Source organism: Schistocerca gregaria, chromosome 2, assembly GCF_023897955.1.
Source record: "Schistocerca gregaria isolate iqSchGreg1 chromosome 2, iqSchGreg1.2, whole genome shotgun sequence".
In the NCBI taxonomy this organism is placed as follows: Eukaryota; Metazoa; Arthropoda; class Insecta; order Orthoptera; family Acrididae; genus Schistocerca; species Schistocerca gregaria.
This window is the reverse complement of record NC_064921.1, coordinates 208,944,129-208,971,932: the sequence shown is the minus strand read 5'-3', so window position 1 is coordinate 208,971,932 and position 27,804 is coordinate 208,944,129. Positions and strand designations below refer to the sequence as shown.

General features: G+C 43.0%; 1 protein-coding gene across 4 annotated transcripts in view; it reads left to right on the top strand.

Moving 5' to 3' along the window:
- The window catches only part of LOC126336704 (lactosylceramide 4-alpha-galactosyltransferase-like), a 125,836-nt gene that overhangs the window by 54,709 nt on the left and 43,323 nt on the right, over positions 1 to 27,804 (top strand). For all 4 annotated transcript variants that reach the window (XM_050000668.1, XM_050000667.1, XM_050000665.1 and 1 more), the window contains exon 3: positions 20,217 to 20,536. In XM_050000668.1, coding sequence (XP_049856625.1) covers positions 20,217 to 20,536 — 320 coding nt within the window. The remainder of the gene's footprint in view (positions 1 to 20,216; positions 20,537 to 27,804) is intronic.

Here is a 27,804-nt window from a genome sequence, read left to right as displayed (position 1 = left end):
AAACGTGTTCTACAAAACAGAAATTTGTCGCCTCGTCTCCCAGTGGGATAAATTCTTAACATGTGTGGCGAATATTTTGAATGGAACCGTTCCATGGTGCCATTGCGGGTATTCAGTTTTCATCTCACTGCCCCTTATACTTTGGTAAAATTGTCACCCAAGCTGTCAGTCCAATCACATTCGGCTGTAACGGAAATTCAAATTTTGGCATTGTTGTAGACGATACAAGTATAGGAATAAATCATACTAGTTCTCTTAATGTTATGACAGAACATCAAACATTTTAAAATATTAACATTTTTTCTCGAGGACTCTACCTCGCTTCATTTCACTGAGTTGTCTTAAGGCGGGAAAAAGCTCAAGTTTCATATAAATACATAGCTATATTCTAGACAAGCTGTTTGCCATTAAGCTTTGATAACATTCAATAAAGACACAGTGTTGTTTTCCCCATGAGAACAGATGTTTTAACTCTTACCTTCTGACACAACGAAATAAAACAGTTAAAGGAGAATACAACGTTAAGTATTTGGGACCACGAATAGAACATCTCAATTCATAAAAGCAATATTGTCGCAGAAGAAACCTAGTAGCGCAGTCGCTGTAATGTAGTGGTTATGATACTAGGTTGTTTTATGGTGGGCCATGAGTTCAACACTCACCTGAACTGAAACATTTTAATTTCTCTCTTCGCTTCGAGTACATTCTAGAAGTATCCAAAAATGGCAAGAATCATTGTACTGGAATGTTTCGTAGCTGTATACCGTACGTGTTCTGGCCGGAGGCAGTTCTTTCCACGCTCTTGTATGTGCAAGTGCTGAATAAACCTTCGTTAAGTGAAGTTAGTGTTGGTCATTCAACTGCCTACACCTTCCTCTACGCGACATTATTCCGGTGGAGGCTCTGGGTATTGGAACTTGTGATAGTGCACATTATCGACGACACAGTGGCTCCCATCGTGCCACGACAGAGCCGCGGTTTACGTGGCGAGAAACACGAGTACGAGCCATATTCAACAAATCGCAATCTATCGCAGGCACATGAAGAAGAGGACGTCACGATGACAGCAACTGAGCAACTGTGTCCCACTACATGAGACATCCTTTCGGGTTGTCTGGTGACGATGACTAAGATCCGAACAATTGGCTGAAGGTATATAAGTGTGTAGCCAGATTCAACAAATGGGATGAGACCGTATGTTTAGCTAACGTATTTTTCTTGAGAGCACTGCCAAGGAAAGGTATGAGAACACGAGGAGAAGATCACAAGCTGGGAAGTGTTCCAGGCGGAACTGTGCAAGTATTTCGGCGACACAATACGACAGAAGAGCAAGGCTGAAGAAAAATTGAAGTGCAGGGCACAGCGTCCAGGAGAAACGACAGCATCCTACATTCAAGACGTCTTGGAGCTGTGTAAAATAGTCGTTCCTGGATTGATGGAGGAAGATAAGGTAGCACATCTCAGAAAGGGTGTTGCTGAAGACATGTATCAAGCCCTACTACTGAAGGAGGTTTCGACAGCAGACGACTTCATAAAATGGTGCCAATATATCGAGACAATGCATCAAAAAAGAATTACACCCAAGAAGTTTGAACAGCTTCCAAAAGCCGTATAGATATCTGTGATGGAGGAAGAAACTGATTTTACAAGTGTTCTTCGTCAGATAGTGAGAGAGGAAGTTCAGAAGGCACTTGGATTTCACAGCGAGCAAAAAACCGAGACGCTTCAAGCGGTCATAAAGGAGGAAGTGGAACAGACATTGAACCCAATGTCTCCTCCTTCATTTCCCTTTAAAACGGTAAAAAAGTTGAGGTCCAGGAGAAGTTCCTTTCCAACGATGCCGCATGAGAAACCTGTTTGGGCACCAAGGAAGACTGATGTCTGGAGGACCCTAGATAACATACCAGTATGTTTCCACTGCGGACGACCTGGACATGTGGTGCGCTATTGTCGAGAAAGGCGGCTGATATTTGGTGACGCCAGAAGACAGCAGACCGATCTTAGCCGACGCCAACTCCGGGACGACGAAGATGAACCAACAAGTTGTGGGTGCAGGACGACGTAGGTCACCATCGCTGAAAGCTATCCGCTGGAGAAGACGCTCCCCAATCGCCGTTTAGAAGCTCTAGCCGATCACCTAACCACCGCAACCTGGTAAACGAGAGAGCGCAACCTTCTTTGGAGGTAAGGCTGCCGAAGACAAAAATGAGGAAACTACGTCGATATCCTCATGGATGGATGGCCGACGAGCCCATGCTCTTGTGGACTCTGGAGCGTCATATTCAGTCATTTCGGAGAAGTACCGTCGGCAGTTGCAGAAAAGCGTATTCATCGACAGCAAAACATCTCTGCTGGAGATGGCTGATGGGAAATATCTAAAACCTACAGGAAGATGTGTCATTCGTGTAAGTGGCCATACACAGCCCTTAGAATTCATCGTCTTACAAGAGTGTAGTCATGACGTCATTCTCGGATGGGACTTTTTGAAAGCTTCTCAAGCAATTATAGATTGTGGTAGCTCGAAGATGCTAGACGTGATACTGAGAACATGCAGCTGCGCATCCGAGTGTGTGGAGACTATGTGTGCTGGATGAAGTGATCATTCCTGCAGTCAGCGCTAGAAACGTAGTGATGTGTCATGCCATGCTATAACCCATGGATCTTGTAGTGGAATGTAACGGAAACATACCACTGAAGAATAACTTGGTCATCCAAGCTTCTGTCGCCTCGTTTAAGAACGGATCCGGTGAATTGTGGACCGTGAACTGTCGCCGAGAACCGCAGATCCTTCCAAGACGCATGTGCGTAGCAAACGCTGAGTCGTTAATTGCAGAACAGCGAACGTCATAGAAACCTCCGATGCAAAGTCTGTGGGCGAAATTAGGGCTACCACTACGAGACAAGATTTTCTAGCTCGACTATCACCAGATCTCACTAAGAAACAACAGAAGAAGCTACCTGCCATGCTTCAAGAGTTCTCTGAATGCTTCAATCCATAGGTGAAGAGCAAATTAGACAAATCGATGGTGAAGCACCGGATTAGCACTGAAAATTATCAACCAATAAGCCAGAGAGCTTGTCCACTAAATCCACAAAATTACACGCCCATATAATTAACATCGATATGCAGCAGGATTTTGGAACATATATTGTGGCCGGGCGGAGTGGCCGAGCGGTTCTAGGCGCTACAGTCTGGAACAGCGCGACCGCTATGGTCGCAGGTTCGAATCCTGCCTCGGGGATGGATGTGTGTGATGTCCTTGGGTTAGTTAGGTATAAGTAGTTCTGAGTTCTAGGGGACTGATGACCTCAGATGTTAAGTCCCATAGTGCTCAGAGCCATTTGAACCATATATTGTGGCCGGCCGGAGAGTGGCCGAGCGGTTCTAGGCGCTACAGTCTGGAACCGCGCGACCGCTAAGGCCGCAGGTTCACATCCTGCCTCGGGCATGGATGTGTGTGATGTCCTTAGGTTAGTTAAGTTTAAGCAGTTCTGAGTTCTAGGGGACTGATGACCTCAGATGTTAAGTCCCATAGTGCTCAGAGCCGTTTGAACCATATATTGTGGCCGGCCGGAGTGGCCGAGCGGTTCTAGGCACTACAGTCTGAAACCGCGCGACCGCTAAGGCCGCAGGTTCGAATCTTGCCTCGGGCATGGATGCGTGTGATGTCCTTGGGTTAGTTAGGTTTAAGTAGTTCTGAGTTCTAGGGAACTGATGACCTCAGATGTTAAGTCCCATAGTGCTCAGAGCCATTTTTTGAACCACATATTGTGTTCGAACATTATGAACTACCAGGAAGAGAACGGTGTATTGACACACAGTTGGCACGGATTTAGAAAACAAAGTCCATTGAAACACAACTAGCTCTTCACACACACACGAAGTGTTGAGTATCGACAAGCGATTCCAAATTGATTACGTTTTTCTCGATTTCCAGAGGGCTTATGAGAGTGTACCACACAAGCGGCTTGTAGTGAAATTACGTGTTTGTGGAATATCGTCTCAGTTATTTGACTGGATTCGTGATTTTCTGTGAAAGAGGTCACAGTACTTCGTAACTGATGGGAAGTCGTAGAGTAAAACAGAAGTGATATCTGGCGTTCCCCAAGGTAGTGTTATAAGCCATTTGCTGCCACTATTCTATATAAACGAAGTAGGAGACAATCTGAGCAGTCGTCTTAGATTGTTTGCTGATGATGCTGTAGTTTATTGAGTAGTAAAGTCATCTGAAGAACAAAAAAATAAATAAAAAACGATTTACAAACGATATCTGTATGGTGCGAAAATTGAAAATCGATCCTAAATAATGAGAAGTGTGTCACATGAGTGCTAACAGAAATCCGTTAAAGTATATACCGAGAAATTACAGTTACGAAAAACTTAAATTGGAAGGAAGACATAGAAAATGTTGTTGGGAAGGCTAACCAAAGGCAGCGTTTTACTGGCGGGGCACTTAGAAAATGTAACAGATTTGCAAAGGAGAGTGCCTACACTACGGTTGTCTTTTAGAATACTGCTGCGCGGTGTGATATCCTTACCTGATAGGATTGACGGAGTACATCGAGAAAGTTCAGAGGACAGTAAGTTTTCTATAATCGTGAAAAAGGGTAGAGAGCGTCACTGAAACGCTACAGGATTTGAGATGGACTTCATTAAAACAAAAGCGTTTTTCGTTGCGGCGGAGTCTTCTCACGAAATTTCAATCACGACCTTTCTCCTCCAAAAGCGAAAATATTTTGTTGACGCCGTCGTACATACGAAGAAACGATCACCATAATAAAATAAGGAATATCAGAACTGGCACCGAAATATAGAGGTATTCGTTTCTTTATTTTGCGCATGTACGAGTTTGAATAATAGAGAATTATTGTAAAGGTGGTTCGATGAACCCTTTGCCAGGCACTTAAATGTGATTTGCGGAGCAATCATGTAGCTGTAGATGAATGTTCGACGTGGAAAACCCAAAAAAATAAATTACTACTCTCCTCGGGAAAAAATAACCGTTTGAAATTACCAACACTGTTCACTGAAAATTAATTTGCTTGCTAGCACGATAGCTGACATTCCTAACCTCACACCGTTTGCTCAAAAACGCAAGATGAGCACTACCTTGAAATAAAAGTTACTTTCCTCTTGCTCAGCATGCTGTTTTGTGCCTCGAAAGCAAATACATTTCAGCAGATTCGGCAGCTACAGGAAAATAAATTACTCACTAGTGTCATTCTTTTTTTTTTTTTGTTAGAAACGATGTGCGACTTCGTGTTGTCTAAGGTGCAAATCACATCACAAAATGCTCTAAACTTTACGCTAAATCATGGATGTGGGATTTACTCTAAAGAAAATCGTTCTCCAGAAATCGAGCTCTGATAACTGAGGAAAAAACTGCGTTTCCAATTCCTCCTTCTCAATCAGTATTAAGAACAAGAAAGTATTATAAATGACATTTTATATCCATAATAAAGCAATCCAGATAGTTCCTCCTAGATTCACAAATGACAGATCTATTTCTCTGAAAAACTCAACTGTTCAGCTGTTCCCTAGTGAGCCTCAGGTAAGGTTCTAAAAGACTACCAGGAAGCGTCACCTTACAGGATGTCCATTAGGGAGACGGGGGAGGAGGGGGGGGGGGGGCGGGCGGGGGAAATGGACAAAGAAAATGCCTACGTTCAGCTCCTGTTTCTGATTGGCTCATGAAATCGTGTAGTCGATCAGCTGTTCAAATCTATTGGTTGGGGTCCGGAATCGTTCTGATAGTCGTTGGATTGCTAAAGAGCGTTAATTACTGACTTTCGGGGCGTGGAAGATTAGCCTACTCTCGTAGCTCAACTTGAGGCTGACGACGCTTATTTAAACCGGTTTTTGATATACAGCAGTGCAGAGAATTAATTCAAGACCGACAACCAACGATTCCAATTACACCCTCGGAACAACACGACGAGCGATTTGTCTTGTCTCTAATGCCGCTCATCGCCAGTAAATTGTAGATTCACACCGCGGCCGTTAGAGTGACTTCGCACTACAACACGAAAACACTGAGCCAAGGACGAAAGAAACGCATCACCGTAGGCAAAACCACGCCCTCTACAACTGGTATCTAATTCCGCGCATCGTGTCTTCCATCCACTTCCCACAGCAGCCCACACCCTTCGGCCGATGTCCATACCCGTACCGTTACCGACTCCCTGCCACTTCTTCGTTAACTGTAAATGTATTTGGATTATACTTAGCACCTTTTGGCCGGTAAAGGGTTGATGCCGTAGAGAATACTTCTTCGTCCACGAAAATCACTCGCTCCCAAGACTGGAGCAAAAGCAGCAGCAAAAGCAAGGCTATGGGAAATAATCAATGTCTCTTTCACAGCAGCGCTTCTTGCTCTCAGTCCACCTTCCCTTAGACGACGAGTGACATTTTTACTGATAACATTGAGACCCAAAGTCAACTGAATTTGTCGTGCGTTGACGAATGGGTAGTTCTCACTGAAACGGTGTATCTGCCGATCCTGAACTGCTGCTGTCTTGCGGCGACGGCCACGAGGCCTTCCATTCAGGTTAATACCCTCTTCCTTGCGTCTAATCCACCTGGCTACCGTCGACTTGTGAAGACTCATAGTTCTTGCTATATAGCCATTTGAAAATCCCTCTGCATAGAGTGCTATTACAACGCCCTTTCCTGCCTCAGTCAGAATGGCCATTTAACGTTGACTGAATGATTCGTCGCGGTTAATATCTGCGGCGAAAACAGCGCTAGTAAGAAACAGACTGCATCCTCCACAACTGCAACCATAATGCAATGGCCCAGTATGTGTAACACGGAAATCGATGGCATAAACGAGAGATTGCAAGCCCGTACCCGTATCATTACATAGTGGAGCAACTCAAAATCTGTAATTTTTCTCAGAAGCGACTGGTCCGCTCTTGTCACGTCCTATCCTGTCAAATATTACGTAAAAAGAATTGTTGACGTTTTTCATAGACGGCAGGTCTAAAGCAAGAAACATTTCTGAAATATCTGAGGCAACCTGAAGAATGTTAGCTGTAGAAAGTTGCCTTATAAGAAGGAAAACGTGTTTATCCTCGCTCGCCGTGTTTCCAAGTGGCGTAGTTTACTCTGAGGCATACACAGTTCTCGCTGGGCGTAAGAAGTGACTCGACTAACGAGGGGAACTCGCCAGGTGCCATACGCTGTTTGTTCGGAAACTGTGCTCAGTGAAGGAGAGGACAAAATAAGAGAACATGTGTTTCGGCTTATCTGCAGACACTGGACCGTATCCGAGAAAACGACGGTCAAAGTTATCCACGCGCTGTTGCTATAGTGTAGATATCTTTTGCGCCCGAGAATGCAATTGAAGCGGTGGCTCGGTGCCTAACATCGTTTCTTCTTAACTTTAATTCCCGAGTTCGAGACCATATTGTTTTTTTTATTATTATTATTTCCTCCCTCTGTATCAGAATTATCTACGAATGTTTTTTTTCCAATTTATGTTGAACCAATGTTGTCGTTATTCGTAAAATTAACTTTCTGTGTAATTAATGAATAAAAAATTATAATAAACAAATAGAAAATAATGTGAAATATTTTTGAACCTCCTTACAAACTGTAAGGCGGCAAAACATTCACAAACATTTCACATCATGTTCTTATTCGTTTATTTTTTTAACTTCTTTCATTACCCAGTAAATTAATTGGCGAATAACGACAACATTGTTCCAACATAAATTGGAATAAACATTCGTAGATAATTCAGAGAGTGAGGCGGCAAAAAGGGAACAACAGGGTTTCGAACTCGCGGCGCAATGTTCTGAAGTCGGGACGGTAGCCGCTGAGCCACCGCTTCAATTACATCTATACTATAGCAACAGCGCATTGAAAACTTTGACTGTCGTTTTCTCAGAAGCGGTCGAGAGTATGCAGATAAGCCGAGACCCGTGTTCGCTTGTTTTGTCCCCCTTTCACTGAGCGAAGATTCAGCAAGATCCTGGTATGACACTTGGAGGGTCCCCTCGTAAGTGGCGTACGTTGCGATTCAGTAGACAGAATGCGTCACTTTCCAAGGCTACTTATTGACATGTTTGGGAACTTTCGTTCTTGTAGTGGCAGTTTGTATTATGAAGGCTGGTTTTCCTGATAACGATATATTAATGGATTTTGCTCCTAATTTACACTCCTGGAAATTGAAATAAGAACACCGTGAATTTATTGTTCCAGGAAGGGGAAACATTATTGACACATTCCTGGGGTCAGATACATCACATGATCACACTGACAGAACCACAGGCACATAGACACAGGCAACAGAGCATGCACAATGTCGGCACTAGTACAGTGTATATCCACCTTTCGCAGCAATGCAGGCTGCTATTCTCCCATGGAGACGATCGTAGAGATGCTGGATGTAGTCCTGTGGAACGGCTTGCCATGCCATTTCCACCTGGCGCCTCAGTTGGACCAGCGTTCGTGCTGGACGTGCAGACCGCGTGAGACGACGCTTCATCCAGTCCCAAACATGCTCAGTGGGCGACAGATCCGGAGATCTTGCTGGCCAGGGTAGTTGACTTACACCTTCTAGAGCACGTTGGGTGGCACGGGATACATGCGGACGTGCATTGTCCTGTTGGAACAGCAAGTTCCCTTGCCGGTCTAGGAATGGTAGAACGATGGGTTCGATGACGGTTTGGATGTACCGTGCACTATTCAGTGTCCCCTCGACGATCACCAGAGGTGTACGGCCAATGTAGGAGATCGCTCCTCACACCATTACTTTCGGTTACATGACAAAACACAAGTCTAAATTCTGTCAATTCATCTCAGTAACCAGTAAAACTTAAACTGGAACGATCGGAAACATACTTTTGCGGGGAAGGCAAACGAAAGACTGCTTTTTATTGGCCGCACACTAAGAATACACAACAGGTCTACTGAAAACACTGAATACACTACGTTCGTCCGTCCGCTGCTATAGTATTCCTGGGCGGTATGAGATCTTTGACAGACGTGATTGACGGTGCACGCCAAAAACGTCCAACGATTTGTAATGACGAATAGTTGAGAGAGAGTCCCAGATTTGATAAGCGAGTTGGGGTGACTTTCATGAAAACAAAAGCGTTTTTCGTTGCTGCGAGATCTTTTCCCGAAATTTAATTCACCAACATCTGTTCTGAATGCCAAGACATTAGTTCCTCGGGAACTTACGCAGAAAGAAATGACCATGATAATAATGTAATTCGGGGCTCGTGAGAAAAGATTTAAGTGGTCCTTTTTGCCTCGAGTGGGATGGTAGAGAAATAGTCTGAAGCCGGGCCCGTAAGTCTGGATTGCAAAGAAATCCTGTAGAAGTAGTTATGTAAGTGAAACAACGGAACTATGTTGTAACTGCGACATGTCAGTTACACTTGATTTGAACATCGAAGTTGCTTGCTGTTTATTTATTTTTTGTTCTTTATTTTTAGCCGTAGACAAAAATCTAGGTACTTTAAATTGATACTGAAATAAAGTGTCATGCATGGATAAATAACAAAATTTCTTAACTACTTCTTATGGTTCTGCAGTATCTGCCAGCGTCTTCAGAAGTGGTCCGCGCTGGATTAGCCGAGCGGTCTCAGGCGCTACAGTTACGGACTGTGCGGCTGGTCTCGTCGGAGGTTCGAGTCCTCCCTCGGGCATGGGTGTGTGTGTTTGTCCTTAGGATAATTTAGGTTAAGTAGTGGGTAAGCTTAGGGACTGATGACCTTAGCAGTTCAGTCCTGTAAGATTTCCCACTCATTTTTTTCAGAAGTGGATGTCGCATACTACGTTCCTAGGTGTTTATAAGAGGATATTGCAGACCAAACCAAATTTGATTACAGCTTCGTAAAAGTTCCGTGATCAAACGATCTGAGTTGCTGGTGAGTACAGTTTATCCTCGCTAGACAGTTTATATTATCAGTAAACATGAGGCGAAAAGGGTTTCGCAGGGTGCGGTGGCCGTGCGGTTCTAAGCGCTTCAGTCACGAAGAGCGCGGCTGCTTCAGCCTACCTCGGGCATGTATGTGTGAGATGTTCTTAGGTTGGGTACGTTTATGTAGTTCAGTGTCTAGGGGACCGATGACCTAACCAATTTGGTCGCTAAGTTCTTAGAACCATTCTTTGAGCTTTCACTTAAATTTTCAACATCTACATCTACATCCATACTCCGCAGGCCACCTGGCGGTGTGTGGCGGAGGGTACCCTGAGTACCTCTATCGGTTCTCCCTTCTATTCCAGTCTCGTATTGTACGTGGAAAGAAGGATTGTCGGTATGCTTCTGTGTGGGCTCTAATCTCTCTGATTTTATCCTCATGGTCTCTTCGCGAGATATACGTAGGAGGGAGCAATATACTGCTTGACTCTTAGGTGAAGGTATGTTCTCGAAACTTTAACAAAAGCCCGTACCGAGCTACTGAGCGACTCTCCTGCAGAGTCTTCCACTGGAGTTTATCTATCATCTCCGTAACGCTTTCGCGATTACTAAATGATCCTGTAACGAAGCGTGCTGCTCTCCGTTGGATCTTCTCTATCTCTTCTATCAACCCTATCATGTGCGGATCCCACACTGCTGAGCAATATTCAAGCAGTGGGCGAACAAGCGTACTGTAACCTACTTCCTTCGTTGTCGGATTGCATTTCCTTAGCATTCTTCCAATGAATCTCAGTCTGGCATCTGCTTTACCGACGATCAACTTTATATGATCATTCCATTTTAAATCACTCCTAATTGCCATTCCGTGCACCATGCGTCAATTCGCTGCAGATCCTCCTGCATTTCAGTACAATTTTCCATTGTTGCAACCTCTCGATACACCACAGCATCATCTGCAAAAAGCCTCAGTGAACTTCCGATGTCATCCACCAGGTCATTTATGTATATTGTGAATAGCAACGGTCCTATGACACTCCCCTGCGGCACACCTGAAATCACTTTTACTTCGGAAGACTTCTCTCCATTGAGAATGACATGCTGCTTTCTGTTATCTAGGAACTCCTCAATCAAATCACACAATTGATCTGATAGTCCGTATGCTCTTACTTTGTTCATTAAACGACTGTGGGGAACTGTGTCAAACGCCTTGCGGAAGTCAAGAAACACGGCATCTACCTGTGAACCCGTGTCTAAGGCCCTCTTGAGCCTCGTGGACGAATAGCGCGAGCTGGGTTTCACACGACCGTCTTTTTCGAAACCCATGCTGATTCCTACAGACTAGATTTGTAGTCTCCAGAAAAGACATTATACTCGAACATAAACGGCCGTATCTTTAGATTGCGTTGACATAGAAGCTCACTTTTTTATACCACCAAGGCACCGTATACCGCAGGAAGTGCGATACCTTTCCGCTTATTATATCTACCCGTACTCGAGGTAAACGTGTTATGAGGTTTGGCCAGACAGATAGACGGTCAAGAAAGAGAAACTAGTAGAGTTCCATTTTTATCGAGTTAGGCGACGAAATCCTAACAACGAAAATAGCTACGACACTTGCTGAAGATTAGGGCCGCATAGATAATTCCCCCTACTCTTTATTCTAAATGTACTAGTTGCAGTCGATACATCAGCATATTACTCATAGCTACGCTTTTGATCCACCGTTTTCTGCAACAAACTGAAATCGAGAAATAGCATGTTCCTCAACTGATCGAAGTGTTTCCGGGTCACGTTCAGAGTGTGTTGCGCAATGCGAGCCTTCAGTGCAGCTAAGTTTGCAATCTGAACACTGTACCCAACATCCTTCAGTTAGCCCCACATCCAGAAGTCACACGGATTACATCAGGTCGTCAGTACGGCCAGGCTGTTGGGAAATAATGATTGATAGTTGTAGCATTTCCGAAATGGCACTTCAGCAACTGCTTAAATGGGTTTACAATGTGCAGAGGTGCACCATCTTGCGTAAAAATTATCCCATCCACACATCTACGCTGTTGGAGAGCTGGATTGACGTGGTTGCGCAAAGGACACTCATAGCGCTTACCAGTGACGGTACAGGTAAAACGACCGCAAGCATCTGTCTTTTAGAAAAAATATAGCCCTATGATAAACAATACTATAAACCCGCACCACACAGTGGCCTTTCCAGGATGAAGTGGTACTGGCTGATTTGCGTGCGGATTTTCCGTTGCCCACATTCGACAATTCTATGTATTGACATATCATGTCAGATGGAAGAGGGGTTCGTGTGTCCTCAGAATCTTCAAAGGCCAATCATTGTCCACTTCCATGCGAGCAAGAAATTCTAAAGCAAAGGTCCCTCTTGCTGGCAGGGCAACAGGAAGCAACTCGGGCACATGGTTAATTTTGTATGGATAGCAAAGCAGCATGTTTCGTAGGCTTATACTCATCGTGCTCGCGGATATGTCCAATGTTCGGGCATTTCTCCGTGCACTACACGTTTGCACACCGCCACTCGTCTCCTTCTGCACTGCTGTGTCCACTGCTTCCACTAATGTAGAATCTACCAAAAGAACCCGTCTTTTCGAATTTCCGAATCATTTTCTCCAGACCCACGGCAGTCATCGGACCAGCACCTTTTTTCACACCCTTCAGAGTCCGGAACTTCTGCAGAGCGACGGGTGCACAGTTATCATTCTTGCAATACAGCTTTACAAGCAGAGCGCGATCCTGCATTGAGATAATCATGGCGAACGTCGCAGAAGCGAAAGGAGAAAAAGCCGTTTACCTGGCGTGTTTATACCAACTTTAGTGGGTTGTGCGCATGACAAGTGTTTTCACATACACATTCTGACATACAGCGCCACCTATTGATCAATTTTCACACCATTTTTTATCATCTCACATACGTTTTCTCCCTTCTCCGATAACACTCCGCTGCAATTAGACACCATTCTGACCAGTGGTGTTATTTCTACAGCGTTTTGAAAGTTTAACTTTAATTATAATCACCCAGTACTTCAGTTTTGCACTGGGACACGTTATCACTAGAAGCCGCGGTTTACATGTTATTAAAGAGAAACGTAAAGAAGTGAACTTAAAACGCATCGCCATCCAACTGCTCATCCCTGTTGGTGAGTATTTTTAGGGTGTTGTTCGTGGAACTGTCCCCTCTCGCTAAAGTAAAATTTACGACTGTAGAGCTTATTTTTCCTATTCGCCCTTTGCTGACTTCGTTGACTGGGCTAATAAGACAAGCGGCACAGATGAGTCTGTAGAAATCAAAAATAATAAGACTTGTTCATAGGGACGGAGGTCACAAGCTCAGTACGGCGTGGAATCCCGTGATAGCGACTGATCAGCGATAACCCGTCCAGGGTATGACGTGAAACGAGTTGGCCCATAACTGTCCTTCCCCGTTTTCTGCTAGTCCCCCCAAGGTACTCCGTCGTCCGTAGTTAGGGAGAGTGGGTGGTCGTCTTTCTCGTAGAAATGAGAGGACTTACATAATGTCTGGTCACTTCACCAAAAGATGATGTGTTCTGGAATTTCAGTGTTACCACACCGCCGGAAACCCGAGAGTTTTTTTTTTCGGCAATTTGCGTTCCACGCAGTAGCCTAGAGCACAGTAGCCTAGAGTTTTATACTTGCACGGTATATTGTCGTAGATATATTGTTCTCTTATTGGCATGTATCTATTCAGAATTCTGTGTATGGCATATCCAAGCTTGCAGTGACTCATTCCATGGCAGAGTCTTCGTTCTTCCGATGGTTCCAGGGAAAGTGAGAAAATAAATGTCTTGCAACACGTAAAGCTAGAAAAAATAAGATGACCACTGAGATGTTAGCCAGGTGGCAGCGCCAAAAATAAAAAAAGTCTTCAACTATTATTCACATTTTAGCAGTATATTTTTGTTCTGCCGAACGAATCCATAGTGCGTTAGTGTGGCACAGGGAAGCAGTCGAAGATGTGGAAGATGTATATTTTATGGATAAAACTGCATCGACTGTATATCGATGTTTCAGCGTTTTAAGGCCGATATGTATTTCGGAGCGAAAGCTCCATCGTTGGGATTTCTAAGATTTAAATCAATCTTTTCGTCATAGCCTGATGAAGGAATCGGACACTATAGTAACGATATTAAAAAATATGCTCGCTCGTAAAAGTAATCTACAGTGCTATAAAACATTTGCGTACTGTGAGAAACCGTTCACTGATGACCCATAACGAAATCCCTCCAAGTTATCTAAATTTAATTTCGCATATGTTGTCAACAAACGTATGTATGAGTACAATGACAATAGAAATTCTATCTGACTAAATATTTTCGTTTAAGGTAGATCTTAACTATAGACCTGATATGTGGGAGTAAATAGACGGCACTCAAATTACTACGAGAAATAGTGAAACTGTTCGTACATAATATTTTTTGTAATCAGTTAATTTTCAAACGAGCAAAAGAAGATAAGCTAAAATAAGAGTAAGCCAAAATTACTCGACAATATTGAGAATTATGACGTCTTTTTTTTTTGTTTAATATGTGGTTTGGCAGAACAATATTATGTCAAAAAATTTTAAAGTTTCCAGGATGCCTGGTTTTCGGCTTTTGTTTTGTGTGTGTAGGATCGATGGTTCGTTTTGAATAATGTCAGAAATATGTTGAGTTCCAAGCAAGTGGGCAGCTACTACTGGTTTGTTTGGTTTTCAAAAGTCAAATCCTGCAAGATTTTCGTTAAATCTGTCTGTAACACTGCTGCCACTTCCACCTGAGTATAAATGGTAGTACTTGTGGCAATTTATCTTACACACTTCAGAGTATGCTAAATTGTCTTTTGGTTTGTTTAGTGTCTGAAATGATAAATTTTGACGTAACTAGTATTTACACTGAATTGTTTGAAAATGTTTGCTATTTTATATGACAAGTCATCAACAAATTCCATACTTGTTTACATTCTTGTAACCATCAATGGTGTGTATTGTTGTGAACATTGTGCAACTCTTTTCCACAATTTTTGATAAAAGAAATGTATTTTGTATGATGTGTACCCATTACTTTGCGCAATTTGGTAACAGTGTTTATTTCACATTTAAAATCTACTGAACGTGACTATAATTTGATCACTCTCTATAACACGGATCTGGAAAGTAACAGTTTGTGTGGAGGCAGGTTTCCTGTATGCATCAATGAAGTGTCTGCTATCTCTATTGCTAATATTGGGACAGAAGAAGCTTATTGTCAGTTTGAATGTTCTCATGTTAGTAACTGAACAGCATGCATATATTGTTAATGTCTTCTTCTGTTACCTGTGAAAGCAATACTGTATCATCCACGTATTTATGGTAACACAGAATACTTTTAGTCAGAGGATAGCGAAAAGAACTCCAGGTTCTAGTATCTATGGAAACAAAATGCTATGCTAAAAAGCTGGATAAGCTACAGTCCATGGTTAGCTCCACACATGTTGTACAATTAAATTTAAAATAATTATGTTTTAGTTCTAATTCTGAGAGATCAAGTAGCTCTGTAATTTCAGCTGTAGGAATTCTTTTATATTTGTAGACACTATAATTTATAATTTATGAGATGTCAGTGGAAAGTCTTTGTAGAATGGTGAAGGTTGTAATGACGATAAAAAACTGACACCATCCCATTTCAAAACAAATTCCTACTTGCTGGCGTACAATTGTGAATGGTGGCATAATGAATTTCACATACATTACGATAATATCGGTGGTGTCTTTGTTTTCGGTGTAGCAGCAATGGCAGAATATGAAAATGTGATCTGAAGCGAGGGAATAATTGTGAAACTGAATTTTTCCGTAGGGTATAACTGATGAGGGTCTTATTTAACAAGTTTCACCGTATTCAAAGACAGATTACAATAACAGCTTGTTTACTATCAGCTGTGAAAAACGGATTTTCGACTAACATTGATCTAGTTATTCATGACTGAATATGAATTTAGACTGTCAACGAGATATACCTCCGCGTTACGTTTGGAAACAAAGTATTAGTGTAATAATTATAACTAAGAAGATCCTGTCCTTTAGAATGCTGAAGAAGTACGGTCACAGAGATATTCGAACATCAAGGTTTGCAGGAGAAATGCGGGCACCCCTTGTGTCAGGTTATTTGGGCATCCATCCATCTATAGGGGGGAAGGCCTTCCTTGAGCTGGTGGTGTCCTCAAACTTCGGCCTTCAAGCCGTCGTGTCCACCTCTTTCCATACAGCGCCAGTACATAAGTCACCTCCACATGGTCATAGTTTATTAACAATCAACATAATCTAATGACACCATCATCACACCATCAGTAGCTATGTTTTTCGTTTAGACACTCGAATTACGTAAGCCAAGACGTCGAAAACGGTTAAGAGTTTGCTGCCATTTTACTAACGGACACACTAAAAGAAACTAGCAAAGGAAAAAATGGATACGTCAAGGGCTGAAAAAAGAAAGACATATTTCATGTTAGTTGGGTCAGTGAAAAACGATGTCTCTTGGTTCTTATGAAAGATTTTTAATCAAGTCACGGAAGAGAGCAAAACAAGAAAACATGGTAATTAGACAGAAAATTGCAATTGACAAACCGTTAGGAGTAACTAAAATTTCCGGCGACAGGAAGGCCTTTCGAACGATGTGTAGTGCTATAATATCAGCAAATGTCAGCTGCAGAGAAGGTACATCTGTCGATAATTAGTTGATTAAAATTTATCACTGATATTAAATAGAACAAATAACTGTCAAGGGAATATTGTGACTGTCTGAGTGTTTCACACATTGGTTTTTGCCGTTTGGCGTGAGAGCATATTAACTTCAGATTTTGAGTAGATTTGTTAACGATCTGAAGTAAATGTCTGTCGACAGTATTGTGGAGAAAGTTTGTAATAATGCACTGCAGGCCAGAGTGGAAACGAAGATATCAATAAAACTCTTGTTCCAATTTGTAATACTTAAAAAGCGGTTTAAAGAACCAGAGTTGAGTAGTATTCTTCAAATGTTCTAAAATAACTCAACTATCAGCAGTACCCTTTCATTCTCAATGCTTTGACACTCTGTTGGTCCTCGTGTTCTGACTAGAGAGCAACAGAACCCGTATCCCATTCAACCTACTGTGTCAGGAAGTATGTTCCTCCATATAGTCGACATTGTTGATGGTGCATTATTATAGGATTGAGAGCTAAACCACATTTGCGGGAGTCAGTGTGACCAATTGTGTAAGTTTTATTACTTCTGAGCAAAATAATTTTTCTTCTAACTATCCATTAACATTTAAATATCACATTATTTAAAAATCACATTAGTTCTCACTAAAACTCTTCATGTATCTCAGAGATAACTGGAACTATGTTTATTACACTTATTTAGATTTCCCCGTATCATCCTTTCATTAAGCTTAAATCAGATATTCACTATAAAAATCGTAGATTACTTTTCATTGAGACCCTTGAGAAGTGTGACAAATTTCAAATCGAAAAAGTAAAAAAAAACAGTGCTTTACATTTGTTTCTCCATACTGCCGAGACGGAAACACGGTCAACATGCCCAAAGCCAAGGAGACTATCACTTTAATTTCCAGCTCACATTTGGATAGGGTGACTAATAAAGAAACAGAAAGTAAAATTAAACCTTAGATGATCACATTCTACAGTAAAAACGGATACGGAATTGGTATTGTAGGCAAAATGTATTCAGCCTATAGCGTCTTCTGAAATACAAAACGGCAGCTATTGGTTTTTGCAGGGTGATCAATCGCTAATGCAACCGCTTGCATGGCATGCGGCAGCCTGGCTAGGGCAGTTGCTGTGTCCAAGGCATGACTGGCAGGAGGTCCCCAGTAAATATAGCACAGCTTGAGATGTAAGTAATTTCTAAAATACATAAGCCCTCATACTTAAACCTATATTAAGCAAGGAGATACTGGAACTCCTTCCCTTCGTTGTTCACGCACTTCAGCCACCTGCTTAGGAGATTACACTCTGCAGCTCCCTCTGAGAAGTGGTGGAAATTTCGTGAGAATGTTAGTTTTATGTTCATCTAAAGTGCGTGCATTTGATTTGTACACTTTCTCTTTCAGTGCCTCCCAAAGGTAAAAGTACAGCGGCTTTAAGTGGGGAACAAGGAGGCCTTATGTTGTTAGTGATAATTCTGTTTTGAAACACATCATGAATTTCTTGTAACTCAACACAAGAAATGGCTGTATGTGCCGTAGCAGAGCGGTCACGAAAGCAAGTTCTCCTTTTAGTCAACTGCCGGTCGTTGTTGCCTTGCGGTTCTAGGCGGTTCAGTCTGGAACCGCGAGACCGCTAAGTAGTTCTAAGTTCTAGGGGACTGATGACCACGGAAGTTAAGTCCCATAGTGCTCAGAGCCATGTGAACCATTTTTGAACCTTCAGTCAAATGGCAGAAAAAGGGTGCAAAATGTTTTCCACATATCTCTCACTGATAAGTGTTTTCTGGGAAAGAATAGGGCCCATTAGTCACTCTCCGCTAACACTGCACCACACTCCAATATTCTGACAATGCAGGGGTGCATCGTACATTTCCTTAGGCTTCTCAGAAATCCAATAACGATTATTTTGTGAACTAACATGATTCATCCGAAAAAAAGTTAGATGAGGGTCAATTTCTCCATGAAATTAAAGACAAGGAAGTATTTGTCTTGTGCCTCGATGCAGGAAATTTTTATGTCTTCCTGCAACAGCTTCTGCAAGGGTACGGAAGTCCTTTATGTATCACCTATATTGCGAGCACACTGCTCGTACACATTTCACATCATGATAGTGACTAAGAGTCGGAAAATCTCTGACTACTCAAATTCTATCTGGATCAGGACGGATTCCATCAGCATTCACTTTGTGTCACACTATTTTTGTTCCTTGGGCAATACGGATTAGGTGGAGAACTGATATCTGAGCTCACTTCACCATGGTTGTCAATCGGCTTAGGTGTTCTTGGTATGTCTTCAATAAACTATAACGTCATCCAGTAGCGAAGACACGTCGTCCGTTTAAAATATCGAAGCAGGTTGCCTATCTCACGTTAGAAGATGGTTGGGGCAACACATAACCAGATGACATAACTCTGAATTAATACGTGAACTAGCAGTCTGAAGATGATAAAGAAACAGCATTGTAAAAATTGGCTTGTTTAACACGAGTAATGTATCACGAAGCAAATACGGTCCGCACTGGCGTAATGTTACGTGATACTACGTACTTATACGTTTGTGACTACTACAGCGCCCTCTGTCACAAAGCGAAAAAAGTGGTCCAACTAAAAAATTCATATTTCTTTACGTGCTACACGAATCTGTAATAAAAAATGGGGGTTCCTATTTAAGAAAACGCATTTGATATCCGTTTGAGCTATGGCAGCGCCATCTAGCGGGCCTACCATAGCGCTATCTTGTTTCCACCCTTCAAGCTAGACAAGTTTCGTTCTTTGTAGTTTTTTCGTTTGACGCTTATTTTGTGATATATTTGGCCCGGTTACTGCAATAGTCATGTGACTCCCGAATTTTATCTGAGCTTGTTAAAATGGATGCGTGTAGAACGCCTTTGAAGCCATCTTTTCACCCATCGTCGCTTGCTCTCGCTTTTCTTTTTGTAGCACTTAACGATTGCTGTCGCGTTACTGTACATTCCTTTTCTATACCATCGAGAGCCGATATCTTCGCTACGAAGGCAGGGCTCTAGCTTGTTAATCGTTACCTCTCCCTCTGTTAGGTAACAGCTCTATGGGACTGTTTTAATTATATTCGACGATCAGAAAAATGTTATCAATTGTCCGATGAGACCTAGAAAAGGCGAAACACGTCACATGTGAAGATTACATGTAGATGTGCAACCAAGACCCTTTTTTCTGTTCCAAATATCTATTACGTTTGCTGCACCAGCGTCAGTGGGATAGTCATGGACTGGAGTGATCGTGATTTATTTTATGGCCGCTACAGTGACACAGGCCAAAGTCCAGCGATTACTTACCGCCATCTACAACACACGACTGAACTACAACCCTATATTGGAAAACAAATCCGTTCTCATGCCTGGACTAAAGCTGCACTGCCACGCATCAGCAAAAAAGAGGATTCTCTCGTAGACGGAAGCTAAATGTGCTCCACATAGCAGACTTTCAACAAGACAGTGGTAGGAGGAGACGCATTCTCAAGCAGTTGAATGTTAGTTACCAAATGAGGAAACCGGAAGTATGTACGGGAACGAAATTGGCAGCCCGGGCGGAATTAAGGACCCTAACCTTAGGGGTGAAGGGGTGTTGGTTACCATTTGTACAGAGCTCCTCGCACTGTACGTTTCAGGACCTGCCGTGGATGGGATTGCGCCCGCGGCAGGCGTGCGCTGTGGAGTCTGCGGTGCGGTATAACCGTGGACGACCCATCTACGTGCTGCACACATGTGAAGCACCTACTTCGGACACGTGGCTGCCGGCCGGAGCCACAGCTGTGCACGTGGTGCTGGCAGAGTTCCTGCGAGACACGCCGCTCTACGCTCCACTCATAGAGAACGGCGCCCTCGCCAGAAGCAAGTGGCCCGTGCACCACGCCTCTGACGTCATGCGGCTCGTCGCGCTATGGAGGTACGGCGGCCTCTACCTGGACCTCGACTTCGTCGTACTGAGGTGAGGAGGCGACTATGTAGCTACAACATATTGGGCAAAATATTACATGCTCTCATAACTTTCAAATCACTGGACAAGGATGGTGGAGACTATGAACATCATAGGCTTAGGGACCCCCCTCCCCCCTCCACCTTCCCTCCTCAAGCCTGCAGTGACTAGACCATGTGACTGATAGCCACGAAAGTCGGACACCTGAGAGACTAAGAAAAAGGCAACATAAACAGCCACAGAGCAGAATCGCATGTAGCTTATCTACTGGCCGATATACCTCGGCTGAAGGAGGGGTTTTGTAAAAGTACTTGAAAGTTCAACCAGATTCCAAGATAATGATTCACGAAACTCCTACAGTTTTTCTGCAACTGCGCTACTGCGGCACCTCCCAGTGGCTGGGACGTGTAAACATTCTGCGAAACAACTGCGTACGTAGAGTGGAGCAGCACCTTCCCAATGTAAATGAGGTCGTATTTCGAAGTTTATTGTGGCACTATACACTGAAGCAGCTTCATTTGGATTTGGATGAGTGGAGTGTAGAGCGGAGTGTCGCGTATGAGCTTTGGCGGCACCACGTGGACGCTTGTTGTTTACGAAGGACGTAAAACTAGAACAATACGATTAACTGATGATAGAACAGTGGCAGCCGAAAAAGCACAAGAATTGTGATTTGTGCCAAATGTAAATTACTAGCTTGAATTTAAGATATGCACAAAATAAGAAATAAACGTCACTGGTGGACATGTTGGAGGATTAAATGTTAAAACTGTTTTTTTTTTTTTTTTTTTTTTTTTTTTTTTTTTTTTTTTTTTTTTTTTAAGCAGAAGAGCCAACACCGTCTTACGAGGGGAGGCCGAAATGCACCCGTTTTAGCTCACGCAGGCTGGCGTGAAGAGGGAAGAACTATACTGACGTGAGGTCTGGAACATGACAAGGAATGAGAATTCAGAAAGCGGACATAATTAGTTTGATACTTAACTTTAATCCATTAATGCTGAAAGTAGCTCTTGACGGCACATGATTCACAATATTATCTGTTCAGAATATCTTGAAGATAGCCATTATATTAACTGAATATGGCGCCTTGCTAGGTCGTAGCAAATGACGTAGCTGAAGGCTATGCTAAACTGTCGTCTCTGCAAATGAGAGCGTATGTAGACAGTGAACCATCGCTAGCAAAGTCGGCTGTACAACTGGGACGTGTGCTAGGGAGTCTCTCTAGATTAGACCTGCCGTGTGGCGGCGCTCGGTCTGCAATCACTGATGGTGGAGACACGCGGGCCCGACGTATACTAACGGACCGCGGCCGATTTAAAGGCTACCACCTAGGAAGTGTGGTGTCTGGCGGTGACACCACACTGGGAAAGATAATCTTGAAGATATACATGTTGTTGGTTTTAAACTGAGACTGATAAATATCTCGAAAACGATGCGTCGTATGAAAACAATGTTCTAGATGAAAGGTTAATAGTAGTGAAGGGGACTCCTGTCGCTGCTACAAGTGCCCACGCACCTCCTGAGTGTGCGGGGTCAACTTAATGTCCCAACACCATCAACATTTGTCTTCAAACAACAGCCACGGTTTCCATCATGTCACCATATGACAAAATTGCATTAAGCTTACCTCGGCAGGTAATGAGAAATATATATGCTTTCAAGAAAAAAAACCACACAACATGTCACAAAGAAAGCGTGTAAACCGTCTGAGGATGAATCACAACGATTTGAAACCGGTAACGGTACCCTTTGAGTAAAGGAACTGAAAGTAAATTTGTGGCTCGTTGCTGTCCCAACACCATCAACATTTGTCTTCAAACAACAGCCACGGTCTCCTTCGTGTAATCATATGACAAAATTGCAACTTCATGTTTTCAGATGGAAACTTCTCCTTCCCCGTCCCCCAAATTTTTACTGGGTATTGGGATTATTCACCAAAAACGACGTTCGGCTTACTCAAACCAATGAATTTGATTCTACATTTCATTTTCTATGTAAATGTAAACTTTTGCGCCCTAACGGTTGATGTTCATGTTCAAAATTTGCTTAAGTGTTGGAAATATGATTGTACCGTACAATATGGTTAACCATTTCAGTGTCTGGCTAGAAAATACGTTTTGCGTGATCCAGGAACACCGACGTGGATGTAATAGTTTGCTGTTCCCATGGGAATCCTTGATACCAGTAAATCACCTTTCCATACACCACTGGAGTACTTCATTTCGCTGTCCCTTTGCCTTTCAACATAATTGTAATTCACAGTGTTTTTAAGCTGTGGACCTGCTTTCCAAGCACGAATTAATACATCTAAATGGAAGTTCGTCAGTTTGAGCATTTATTGTGAATTACAGTTGTGGTGAGAGGCAAGGGGAGCCATTGAATTCAAACACCCCGATCATGAGAGACGAGGGGACTCGTCGATGTCAAGCATCCCGATGGAAACAATATTAAGTTTTCACTTACAACTTTTTTTTCGTATGATTCTTCGTTTTTGTGATATTTAGTTGTCTAAAGTTAAAACAAACACCCTGTGTGTATACTTTTTGACATCAGAAAAGCATAATAGATAAACACGACAGATAGACACAAGGTGTGGAAGCAGAGACCAGCGAAAAGGGGATTACAAGAAGACGTAGCAACTAATGCCAGGAGTGTAAAAAGCACCCCTTGCTTTGAATGTTTTAAAATGAGTCTGAATCACCGCAAAGAAATTTGTGAAACGCACTACAATCGGCGCAAAGCATCGGTAAGCATGTTCCAAATATGCTAATGTAGTCGTAATGCTTTTCGAACTCAAACGCATTAGTTGCAATCCGTTTCTCATCTTACAACTTTTTCGGTGACATGATTACGATTCTGCGATTGCGAACCATATATATTACGTTACACTCAGCTTTTATTATTCTATGTTGACATTTACAGTAGACGGGTAATTACTTCCATTGCATTTTCCAATTCGTATTGCAAAAATCGTCACCACCTTTAGTAAGTGGAAAAAATGGAAGTAACAGCATTAAAATAGCAAACTCTCAGTTTATATCACGCCATTCTTATGTTACTATACGATTGTTGCTTGGAGAGAGAGCATCGCAGACTCCAGTTCTATCAACAAAATTTGCTCTGTAAACATAAACATCCGAAACGTGGGCAACAAAGTAGAGCTTCAGCGGCTCACACTAGGACAGTATAATCACCTATGTGAGTAATATGGCGAGGAAGTATAATAACTACGTATATAAAATTTTTGAGTGTTTAAAATAGATAAGGAAAAACACATTTTTATGTGGAAAAAAATGTCATGAGTGCCCCGTTTCCTGGTAAGGGTCAATGAAAGTTTTGATGCTATTCATGTTCAGGGACGGTGTTCATAGTGCCATGCAATGAAGGTTGTTTTCAGTTGTTGCTGAATATCTTCCATTTGCATTGATGAGTAGTTGGTATCTGCGTGCTAATGATGGTCTAACACGCTGAAAACAACCAGCAGTTCTAGAAATAATGGCTACTACTTCAGCCAAACGGGCAGCCAGCAGGGTCAACGCCACCTCTGAAAATCACTAGCGTAAAAACCTTAATGACACCTAAAGGAGAAACGGCGAACCTGTGACTTCTGACACATCAAAAAACGTTTCTTTTTAGCTCCTGTTAACACTGTGAAACAGAGAAAACATTTTTTTTACACATAGTGTATGTAAGAATGCTGTTTCAGTAGCAGATACTGGATTCACCGAATTAGTTACAATAATGACAGCTAAAGAATCATAATTAAAACAGAGGTAGACGCAGACGTAAACAAAGTGTTTCAACTTCGTCACTCACTGGAAGTGATGAATTTCCAGTACTGAGTTTGGCAGATGAGTGCAGACAGTTTCTCTTGGACCAGTCGTATCAGCTACGCCATCCCCCTGAACGGCATTATCGCTCAGTCTCGGTCCTACTGTACTGCCATGGACGTTGTCAGCAATGCTCGTCTACGCGTGATCTGAAACATCTGCTCGGGATACCTGCACTGCACTGGCTTGTGTCGCTAAGTGAACTCTGAACTTGACCATGTCATCAAGTGTCACTGATTAGAGCCTGTGATAATCGCCGAACTTCCGGAACATTAATCGCCACTTCCTTTGGTTTCGCTTATTTTCTTGTGGACAGTAAATTTTCCCAGATAAAGTGATACATTTACTCGTAGTATTAGTTTTTGGTGGGCAGTAAATACTGTACCGTAAAAATATTAATATACTTGCTGTAAACTACACACGGTGGCCAAAACACTGGCATCGCCTGCTTAGTAGGATTTATTAATTAGTTTTTGATAGACTATAACGCCTGCTAGACCTCAGTTGTTCCTTTGACAGTGATTAACTTATATGACGCACAAGTGACGCCATTAGCCAGAGAGTGGTGCGGGGCCGGAGAGCGTCAGGTGGTGTATTGGGACTATCGGAGAGTTACCCCTCTAGTACGAACTAAGGTTAAGTCTCCAGAATAATCTCTCCCATCATGGTGCAGTATATGCTTATTTAAAACTTGCTAACAGATAAACATTGTGTCAGTTGGGGATTCGAACCCGAAAGTTTTACCTTTCGCAGACAAATGCCCTACCGACTGATAAGACGAAAAGTGTAAATACATGCTCTGTTGTTGCCTTTCACGTATGTTTGGCTCAAATGGCTCTAAGCACTATAGGACTTAACATCTGAAGTGATTAGTCACCTAGACTTAGAACTACTTAAATCTAACTAACCTAGGTAACCTAGGTACACCACACACATCCATGCCCGAGGCAGGATTCGAACCTGCGACAGTAGCAGCAGCGTGGTTAAGGACTGAAGCGCCTAGAATCGCTCGGCCACAGCGGACGGCATACGTTATGTTTTTATGCACACAGCACTACATGACTCGATAATATCACATATTTAATTCATTTGCTTTTGCGCCTTTATGTGCCACGAGCTCATGTATTCTAAGTAGCCAGACTTCTGAACAGTATTTCCACTTTATTGATCACTGTTACAGTGTTTAAAGTAGGGTTTCTCGTCAGATAGAAAACAATTTTGCTCCCCCTCGTTTTGTGTACTCATGTGAGACAGTCCCCGCAACATAATTTAGTTCCCTTATAATCGTGTGATATCATGCATCATTTACGGAGTTGCGAAAATTGTATGGTGTTCAATGTGCGTATTTACTCTTAGGCCGAGACAGAAAAGGACGTGAGCAGTTTCGTATCACAACCAATAAAGAGAACTTCTGATTTACTAACTGTTAGTGGAAGTACAGTGGACAGAATATAGAGAAACTTCATGCCCTGCATCTCCAAAAAAGGCTTCTGGCAGGCGAAAGAAGTTTGCATTGGACGAGTTTACACTGGGAATCACGAGAAGGAAAATCCACCACTGAGTTTCCTACAGCAGCAGTCGTATATCCGCCAGAACGCTCTTACCTACACTGACGGAAAATATATTGAAAGGCCCAGAAGGAGTTGTACGCCCTAAATCAAAGTTGGTATGTGTGTCTCTACATCTGAAAGATGATGTCTATTGAAAGTGCGTGCCAGTCGCAAAACAGTGGCGCTAGCAGCGCCACTTTGATCATGCAAATCGGGTTTGCTTTACACACGCGCTGTAATGGTCCAGAATGTTAGTCATCTTTGAGATTGGACGTGGTGAGTTGATGTTAGTCAAGAATACCTTTACGGCCGTTATCAAAACGTCACCGAGCTTGAACGAGGTCTTGTAATGGGGCTACGAGAAGCTGGATGTTCCTTCTCCGATACTGCAGAGAGACTATGCAGGAGAGACTATGCGGCCAAGTGGCGCTATTGTGAGGGAAGACCACCGTGTTTGGCTCTGGCGCATCTACTACATCTGCAGCAGCAGTTTCAGTATCAGTTGGCACTACAGTGACAGAACGAACTGCTGCAAATCGGTTTCTTCAAGGACAGTTCCGAGCCAGACGTCTTGTATCGTGCATTCTGCCGTCCCCAAACCTCCGTCATTTGAGACTTCAATGGTTTCAAGCGAGAACCGACTGAAGGGCAGGGTCGTATTTTACTATTAAAGCTGGTTCTGCCCCGGTGCCTGTGATGACCGTGTGTTGGTTAGGAGGCTAGTTGATGACCTGCAACTGACCCGGCTGCCTGCTAGACTCACTGGAGCTACACCTCGAGTTATGGCCTGGGGTACGATTTCGTGAGACAACCGAGGCCCTCTTGTGGTTATCCCCACACACTGTTAACTACAAATCTGTGCGTCAGCATGGTGGTGTTTTCCAACAGGATAACGCTCACCCACTTATCTATGTTGTAACGCAACATGCCCTACAGGGTGTCGACTTTTTGCCTGCGTCTGCCCGATCACCATATCTGACTCCAAGCGAGCACGCATGGGACATCATCGGACACTAAGCGTCTTACGCAAACAGCATTAATAGTGAAACTTCCTGGCCGATTAAAACTGTGTGCCGGACCGAGACTCGAACTCGGGACCTTTGCCTTTCGCGCTCAAGTGCTCTACCAACTGAGCTACCCAAGCACGACTCACGCCCCGTCCTCACAGCTTTACTTCTGCCTGTACCTCGACTCCTACCTTCCAAACTTTACAGAAGCTCTCCTGCGAACCTTGCAGAACTAGAGCACTTGCCTGCGAAAGGCAAATGTTCCCAGTTCGAGTCTCGGTCCGGCACACAGTTTTAATCTGCCAGGAAGTTTGATATCAGCGCACACTCCGCTGCAAAGTGGAAATCTCATTCTAGCATTAACAGTCCCTGTATTGGCCGACCAAGTGCAACAGGCATGGAACTCCGCCCCACAAACTGACATCCGGCATCTGTACAACACTGTAAACATGTTCGAATGCTTGCATTCAGCATTTTGGCGGTTACACCGCTTGTTAAGGTACCAGAATTTCCATTTACAATGATTTATGTCGCCCTTCAATTACACTGTGATCTTGCAATGTTAATCACTTAAATATGTTACATAGACAAATGTATCCCCGAAGTTTCATTATTCTGGATTAACTATTTTTTATTGTTACCTTTTTTTCGGTCAGTGTATTATTCTGTGGGCGTGACAGCTGTTTGATGTAAAAGTTTCACGGCGTATGCACAAACAACGTCCGAACTCTTACGATGATCAGAAATCTGCGAGTAGGGGGTAAATGGGAGGGGTCGCTGCAGTGGGAATAGAGGAAGTTGGGAATTTGTGTCTGACCGGAAGTATGTCTGGATCGTAGAGGCAGATAACGCAACCATTCTGGAGAAGCGGAGCTTCCGGGTTAGAGATCTGG